Source organism: Mytilus galloprovincialis, chromosome 11 (assembly GCF_965363235.1).
Source record: "Mytilus galloprovincialis chromosome 11, xbMytGall1.hap1.1, whole genome shotgun sequence".
NCBI classification, from domain to species: Eukaryota; Metazoa; Mollusca; class Bivalvia; order Mytilida; family Mytilidae; genus Mytilus; species Mytilus galloprovincialis.
In genome coordinates, this window is record NC_134848.1 from 42,959,448 (window position 1) to 42,968,298 (window position 8,851).

At 36.8% G+C, this 8,851-nt stretch overlaps 1 protein-coding gene across 3 annotated transcripts; it reads right to left on the bottom strand.

Moving 5' to 3' along the window:
- Positions 1-1,075: 1,075 nt before the first annotated feature.
- LOC143052202 (uncharacterized) lies at positions 1,076-7,201 on the bottom strand. Of its 3 annotated transcripts, XR_012971032.1 has the most exons (4): positions 7,117-7,201; positions 4,798-5,149; positions 4,188-4,381; positions 1,076-1,288 (listed from the first exon to the last, which is right to left on the bottom strand). XR_012971032.1 is itself a non-coding variant. In XM_076225176.1 (3 exons), the coding sequence occupies exons 2-3, from the start codon at positions 5,090-5,092 to the stop codon at positions 3,672-3,674; spliced, it is 867 nt and encodes a 288-aa protein (XP_076081291.1). In that variant the 5' UTR covers positions 5,093-5,149; positions 7,117-7,201; the 3' UTR covers positions 3,463-3,671. The 3 variants fall into 3 exon arrangements, 1 of the variants encoding a protein (XP_076081291.1); XM_076225176.1 differs by lacking the exon at positions 1,076-1,288 and having other exon boundaries at positions 3,463-4,381; positions 4,936-5,149; XR_012971031.1 differs by lacking the exon at positions 1,076-1,288 and having other exon boundaries at positions 3,466-4,381.
- Between the last annotated feature and the right edge of the window lie 1,650 nt (positions 7,202-8,851).

Below are 8,851 nucleotides of genomic sequence, written 5' to 3' on the forward strand. Positions count from 1 at the left end.
TTTGCTAGTATCCCCGTACTTGTCATAAACCGAACTTGCATATGAAGGGTTATCAGAAACTTGCTTAAAAAGATTTCCCACCGTACTTTTATCTGCCGTTTTGCCCAACCTTGAATATCTGTCCAAGCTACCTCGAGAAAACCAGCCTACATGATCCATTATGTCTTGGGAATTTCCAAAACCAGAGACGGCCAAAGTAACAGCACACACCCCTCTGATACCATGAGGAGTCTCGCCTTCATCCATTCCCAACTCCCGTAAATATGACTTCAGGCGACCATACATAACCGAATGACTAACCGGAGCTTCCAATACCCGTTTTCTTGAACAATCTAATATACGAAACAAATACCCGAGGGTTAAATTTATGCCCATTTCACCAGCACCAGACACATATTTTTCAATTCCACAAACAGAATGGTCATCAAGTCGCATAACCGAAAATTCATTTTTCTTTCCATTACTTAACGTCTTGCCAACTGTGTGTGTAATAACAAATCCTGAATCGTCACGCAAACGCCGTATCTCCTGACTGAGACATTTTCCAAGATCAGAGGCCCTATCACCTGCAAAAAACTGGAGCTTCAGAAAAGCCTGGTCCCTTAGTAAAATAAATTTTTCAGGTGTTGTATTTCCCTTCACAAGTTTGGAATCTATCAATATTGCTATTTTTCTAAGCTTGTCAAAAAACAAAGGTTTTTACCTGCTTCACTACACGATGTGATATTGCTTGTTCGCGGGTTATCGCCTCCAAATAACGCTGAACTTTTACTAGCAATAGGGTTCCCCAAATTAGAGCCCTCGTCCCAACTTCTTCCCTTCCCATAGTTTTCAAAAATTCTTTTCAATTGGCCCAACATGGTTCGTACAGTGCTTGAGGCTATCTATCCTTAAAGGGCATGGACAGTCAAAAATTCCAGACTTACCCAGATTAGGACAACTTATCTCATGCACTTGGGTTTTTCCCTTGCAATCCTTGACAATTAAGAATTTTCTTACTTCTTCTGGCGTAGCAAAAACAATGCTCTTAGCATTTTTAGATAGAAAATCTGAAAATTCTTTTTTCAAGGGCGCTAACTTTTTTACAGTACGTGGTATTCTCCATCATGATATCCAAATGTCTTATTCTTTCATTGACCATAATATCTATCAAATCTACAGGCTCGTCGCTCTGAATCTCTAAATAATTACCACAAGATTGACAAAACTTTGCATCGTCATCGTTAGGGTAAGAGCATGAGCCACAGGGCGAAGCTGGTTTCCAAATTCTTGGTATTCCACAAGGTATCTAAAATTAGAAAATGATTTTGGCTGCATACAAGTCATGCTTCAAAGGCATTGGGTGAAAACCATATTTCGATGGGGCTAACAGAACAGTATTATTCCCTTGACGACCTAAGACTAAAACGTCGTTTACCATAGACCAAAGTGTTGGCCACTAACACGGCAACGGCGATAAAGCTGGGAAAACAAACGTGCAGCATTTCGGCTTTTGTTCAACAAGAAAACTGAGAACAGGAGAAATAAGACAAAAAGGTGGAAAAACGTATGGGTTCAACTCATCAGTAACATTCTGAGCGAAAAGATTAACTCCAGAAGATTTTGGGGTAGAACAAGGAGTAAAGTGCCTTAAAGCTTTACCACCATCATCGACCATAGCGTTCGAGTCAAGGGCCATTAGATCCACAGTATGCGGTCCAAACCGCTTTTGAACCAAGAGCCAAGCTTGTGGACTGAGCATAGTATCTTGAAAGCTTAAAATTCTAGACTGAATATCTGCAGGATTACATTTTGAAGGAATTTTAAGTAAATGCAAATCAATGTTCATGGTTTGGCAGACGTGAAAAATTGATTTGAATACATCATTGAGGTCAGAACTTCTACTTCCACCCTTTTCCCAAGATGCTATAACTACTTTATTGTCAACCAACACGTCAACCCTATGATCCTTGATTTTTCCTGACAATGAAACCAAAGTTTTTTCATCAGCCTCGGCCTCTCACATGAATAGGCCTATCATCTCCCGAAACAAAGAAATCACCCAAAACTTCCTGCTCTTCAACAACAGCGCCCCATTTGTACAGTGATGCATCTGTTGCAAGTTTTATTTGCAAATGCCTTTCTTTCCTCCAAGGGACAAACCCCTCCCATTTGTCTAAAAATGTCCAATGACTTATTTCAGTTTTTAAACGACCCTCAAGAGCAACGGGTCGATCTGCTGTTTTTAATGGCCTTGCTTATAGCTAAATTTACTTCTCTGGTATACAATCTCGCGGCGGGAACCGCTAACATAAATGATATACATTTTCCTGCAAACCTTTGAAGCGTTTTTAACGAAACTACTTGCTGGGTCAACATGTCTTCCCTAAGTAAAGCAAATGCCACTTTCTTCTTTTCAGGTAACACAAAAGCCTGTTTAACAGAATCTATCAACATACCAAGAAATCCAATAACCTGACATGGCTCGAAAACCGATTTATCCAATCCAATGAAATACCCTAACCTAATTACTACTTGACATACGATATACAAGCTCTTTAAGGCTTTGAATTTTCCGTTAATACAAGAAACTGTGAGGAATTCAACAATGAGTCTGTCGTCTATATATTGTAAGCAAGGCACCCCAAGTTTCCTACAAAATCCAGTAGCTGCAAGCCCAATAGTATGGTAAATATACGCGCTGGTCTTAAACCCAAACGGAATTGTATTATAAACTAAAAACCAGCCCCCAAATTCAACTCCAAAATATGTTCTAGACTCTTCTTTTAGTAAAACATGGTCGTACCCAGATTTATGGTCTATAGAATTTAAGAAGGCATTGCTATGCACTAACCGTGGAACGTCCTTTAAAGTGTCCAAGACAAAAGGTTTGTCCATTATCCAAAGATTAAGGAACCGTTCGTCGTGGCACAGTCTTGGCTTTGTTATCTCTATAGTAAGTGGCATAACTAGATGAGGAGGTTCACATTTCCCTACTTTACCCCATACTGACATTGACCCATTTTTTAGCCTAGTTAAAAGAGTGGATTTAATAAAATCGGTATGATCTTTGCACATAGCTGAATTAATAAAATATTGTTTAGGCGGGCTGTCTGAATCATAAGATTTCCCTTTGAAATTTCCCCTAAAATGTTTGAAATATTTTGTCACATCAACGCCATTTTCCAACCAATCTAAAACTTCCTCACTTGGCTCTACAGTTTTCCATTCATTAAAATGCTTATGCAAATTTCCCGCCTGAAAATACTCTGGATCTCTAAAGGGTAGGGCTTCGAAATCAAACTGGTCACTAGCGACAACCTCTTCAGATAATGTAACGTGAAACGGAGGTTGAAGAACCTTTCCTCTGTAATTGACCCAATGTTCTTGTATTTTAAAATGACTAACTTCCATAGGATTAAAACCAGATCCCGTTTCCCAGTCAGGAATGTCAGGATGAAATCTTAACTTCTTAACAGAACCACCTTAAAAGAGAAAAATAAATTACAGAATTACAGAGAAAAAATTCCGACCTCCATTCCACGTGACAAATGCCACTAGAGAATTAGATCCTCCGGAATAGAAATCAAAAATACTAAAAGTAGTGAATGGACAAAAGATAACTAAAGTTCAAATGTTCAAAAATGTGGTAATAATCAACATGACTCGTACAGTAATACAACAAAATAAATCTATTCTTTCTTCATCCTTGGACAATTGTTAACATAGTGACCAATTTCTTTACAGAAGAAACAGGCACCTCTTACACGCTGAAATCTGTGCCTTGGACCTGGCCCTCGCGGTCCCATTAATGGTGGCAACACTTGACCTGGATAATTATGACCCATTGGCATCGGAGCCGGATATGGAGGGTAAAAATAAGGTATTTGTTGCTGATCTTGTAATAAATTAACACTCTGGCCAACGGTCGGCTCCTTTTCCTTTTCGGCCTTTGAGTCATACTTTTTATTTTTTGACCACTCGGCTATAGCGAATGAAATCTTCCTATCCTCGCTTGATCCCAACAACCTCAGGCACAAATTACAGACATCAGGATTATCCTCATAATGTCTACAGGCCTGTAGCACCTTGCTATAGTATTCAGTCTCATTGTGACCTGCCTTTAAAGCACAATCGACCAGGACTTCCAGAGACGCTAGAAGTACACATGCTGAAGTAAGCTTAGGCCTACTTGCCAATACTCTTACAAGTTTGAGAGCTTCGTCCACCTTATCTGCGTGCTGTTGATTTCGCATACCATCGAGATGCTTCTCCATTTCTTTGAGTCTTGCCTCCAGATCTGCACCTCCTGTTGGCGCACTGGAACTTCCGACATTACCACTTGCAGTTTCTGTGCCACTTCCACTGCCACTCCCTAATGCTTGCAGTCCAGAAGGGCCTGCTACAAAATAGAAACCAATATCACAAAAAGTTCTACAATACAATTAATATCAATAAGTATAGATGAAATAATTTCCAAAGCCAAATTAAGATCAAGATGAAGTACAGCAATATATTAGGACGTTTTATTTCTAAGTAGCCGGTCATTACACACAGAGAATATTCTTTTCATCAAAATATTTGATCAACGTTTTTTCTCAGGTAAAATATTCTGGTCCGTATTTCAATAACAATGAAAAAAGTTGAATTCCACAATCTATACATAAATTATTTGCAATATTGAACCTTCTTAAAATGCAATGATAGCCAGAGAAGAATTGTGCGAAATAAATATATCTAAAAAGAGAACCAATAAATTGTCTAATTTATATAACCCTAATAAAATCTATAAACATGCCAATTTAGACTTAAAACTACCTTGAGGAATAAAAGTTGAAGAACCGGCCTGAGGCCTAGGGTCGGTTAAGCTTGAACCCTTAGGTGCTCCAATCAGATTTGCAAAGAGAATGGTTTGGTGCAGTAACAGCCTTGAATTATCCAAATCAAGGTCTTTACCCGCCAGCAGCATCACATTTTTCAACTCGTCTCCCGTGATCTTTACAAACTCTGCCGCCAGCTCATCTACACTATACTTTGTCAGAGGATAAGTGCTTTTCAGCCTGGCTAAATTCTCTGGATCAATGTCATCCGCCGACTTAAACTTGAGAATCATAGGCAAAAGGCGCTTGCCGATCTACGTGTGCTTAGGCTTTAAAACCAGGTGAGACATCTGGAAAATAATTTAGAAAATAAAAATAACACATCATTCAAAGCCAATAACACATGTAAAATATCTTTTCCTACAAAAATTTATCCATCATTTTTGTATTTTTGTATTTTTTTTTTTTTTTAATATCAAACTATTAAACAATTCAAATGAACACCCATTAAATAAAAGTTTGGTTGTAAACCCAATGAAACTGATTAGCGTTATATTTAAATGTCGGTCACGAAAACCGGTTATTAAAGTACATATGTGACAAGTGATGTACATTTCACTACACAATTTAATGAATGAACATTCCATAGTAAAAGTGTATCTTCTGTATATAGTTAATAAAAAGGCAAACATACAACTCAAGGTCATCACTACAGTTACTATGAAAGGTGTGCTCCAAAAATTAACAGACACATTCGTAAAATTATGTATTTATCCGAACTTAACCATAGATAATAAGCTATTGCAATTAAAAGTACCAGTAACTCGAACACACCCCGCGCCCGCACACAAGGCGTTGAATCTTAAAATTTATCGTATCGTACGAACAAAACCATTTTAAGCGAAATACAACCAAAAATAAATTCAAATGGCAAATATACAACCCAAAGCAATTCCTACAAATACCATGAAGGTGTTCTCGGAAAATTTAAGACATACAAATTTGTAAAACTATATAGATTTGTCCGAACTTCAACATAAAACCTCGGTTAAAACAATCCAAAACCCGGGTGCTAAAAGTACCAATAACTCGAACAACCCGTCCGTAAATTAAAACGATGAATATGAACTTCTATCGTACATACAAAACACCCAAACATACCCATGTAATTATTCCCACGCTTACAAATTGAAAAACTGTTCAAATTAAATACCTTCCTATTAAACAACCAGAGGGACAAAATGTTAATATTATCTTTGGCAAATATGCACTTCTGATATACCAGCCTCAAGTAAAACAAAATTAATAAGACGAACAACCCTCCACGGGTGAAATTTTAACCCTCTTATAAAAAAGTAAAGATAAAATTAAAACAAAGAGACCTTCCTCAGGTTGAATGGACCAAATGAACACAATCTCTTCCGATTAAACTAACTAAAACATAAACACCCTCCTCGGGTTTAAATAAGAACCAAAAATAAAGAAAGAAACCCTCCTCGGGATTAATTCAAAACCAACATTATAGAAAGAAACCCCTCTCGGGTTCAAAATAAACTAAACGTAAAGTATACACCATCCTCTGGTTCAAATTAAACTCAAAAGAAAATACACCCTCCTCGGGTTCAAATTAAGACTAAAATAAACAATTGAAATTGCGAAAAAAAACCTCCTCAGGTTTTATAACACTACTAAAAATCCCTCCTCGGGTAAACATAAACCTTCTATAAACATTAATTAAAGGAGTAGGTTCAGTAAGACCCCTTTTTGGCCCCAAAATATAGCAGTTTTACAAAATTGTGAAAATGTATTTTTTTAGCTATTTATTGGAAAGTATAATACTTCTGCTACATAAATATGGGCGGTTTTTGACAATACAATGCACATATATCGGGTACTAGCATCATTAAGTCATGCTAAATTACTGAAATCTTCACAATTTTAGCATTTCAGTTAAATTTTAGATGGTTTCCGCCTTAAATGAAAGTGGCCGCATTCGTGTTCATTCATAATATTGAAATGTAAGTTGTATTTGATGATAATACATTACATATATAAAGGTTGAGGATGAACACGGATGCGGCCACTTTCATTTTTGACAAAAGTGACGTTATTTGGCATATTTGATAGATTTTTCATATTTAAGCTTGAATCGAAGCGATTTTAATGACTAAATCAGATAAAATCATTCACAATAACTAATTGAATCAAGTGAAATAGACACTTAAGTGTTTAAAAAGTGTTCAAAACCATCGTTAGATGAAACTGAAATTGAGGTCAAAATCGGCCCTTACCGGACCTTCGCCTTTAAAAAACTTACATCTATTGAATTGCCACGTGCTCCAACAAATGACAAGAGAGGACAGATAAACGATCTGTCCTGCTCGAAAACAGTTCGAAAAGTGTATTATTTCTAGATGTCGTATTGGTCATACTAGAATAACACACGAGTATCTTTTAAAAAATGAAGATGAACCACAATGTGTACCTTGCAACTGCAAGTATACTATTAAACATGTTTTAATTAATTGTATTGACTTTGCTGATATTCGTAAGAAGCATTTCAATGTCAATAATATGTATGATTTATTTAATAATGTTCCATTTACAAATATTGTTGCATTTTTAAAAGAAATTGGAATTTATTATAGAATATAAAAATGTTATTATATTTAAGTCGTTTTTAATTTTTATCACGTTATTTTACTCATATTGATTTTTATTTGTAAATAATCAATTTGCTTTAGTCTAGAATTTTAGTATATTGAAGGACTTTTTGTCTTATTTTAAAAATATGCTTTAAATTGTAAAAATATTCGAATTAGCTCTCGCCGCGATATAGCCTTTTTGTGCTAATGCGGCGTAAAGCAACCAACAATCAATCAATCAATCAATACTTCTTTGGATAAGTCGAATGAAGTGTTCCACCAATAGACGCAGGGACATGTTCATTTGTGGTTTACCGCAACCTGTCCATATCTCCCATTTCACATTGAACTTCCCAGTGAAGCGTTGATTTTGGACAATATTTCCGAATGTTTTAGTAAATTACCAAACTATAACAATTGTCCTACCTCAGTTTGCACCCCAAGGGTGACTGGGGTATAGAAATATGGTCACTTGGTCTTCTCCCGACCGGCAGTAAAACGCTTGCCGAAGTGGGGCGTCCGTTTGGCTGTGCGGGATGTATCAAGTTCGCAGTCAGGGGACGTTAAATCCGATGCCTCGTGTAAAGAGAGTGCCACGGTCTTTGCACGTTAAGAACCCTTGCAACAACTCTTTGAGGGGTCCGTAGGTGGCCTCTTGCAAGGCAAAAATTCTGTCCCTATCCAATATACCCTCGTTTTCCAGTGGCAGTCCAAATTTCCCCGACCATCATCCCAGATGCCCTCTATTGTATCAACCTACCTATTGTATTTATTGTGAACTTGTTCTCGTCCTGAATATGCATGAAATATTTGCCACTGGACGTTAAGCAACCAACCATCAATCAAACAATCCTACCTCAGTTTGGAGAATTTGAACAACTCCGACTGCTTTTTCGGAATCAATTCGGAGTATTTGGACAATTCCGACCTTTTTTCTATGTCAGATCGAAGGTTTCTACAACTTCAACAAATTATTTTTCGAAAAGAATGAGATGAGGAATTTTGAATAATTCTAAACAAAAACAAACGTTTGAATAAAGTGCGGAGAACAGCTTGTTTTTTTTAACACTTTAGCATGAAAATAAAAAAAAATTGTATCTGGGAAAAGTCCAATTATTCCGAACTTAAATTTGCGAACTATCATTTGGAATTTCCTGTAAGATATGAAGCAATAACGTGCGTAACATCATTCACATTTTTTAAGAAACCACGTTTTTATATGTCTTTAAGGATTCGTATCTTTGTAGGCTGAAGTAGCTGATCAAAGAGGACAAGAGGGGATTCGATGTCAAAATAACATTCTTATGACTGTGATGTTGACACATATGACTGCTCAATTAAGCAAATTGGCAACGCAACACCTTCTAGTAAGTCTGCAATGATGGCACCATCTATCTCATTTTGCTC

Bases quoted from the DNA above. Each gene is read 5' to 3' on its own strand.
- LOC143052202 (XM_076225176.1), bottom strand. From the start codon at position 5,092: ATGATTCTCAAGTTTAAGTCGGCGGATGACATTGATCCAGAGAATTTA. The intron at 4,382-4,935 runs GTAAAGACCTTG...TCTATTTTGTAG, and splicing joins AAATGTGATGCTGCTGGCGG to CAGGCCCTTCTGGACTGCAA.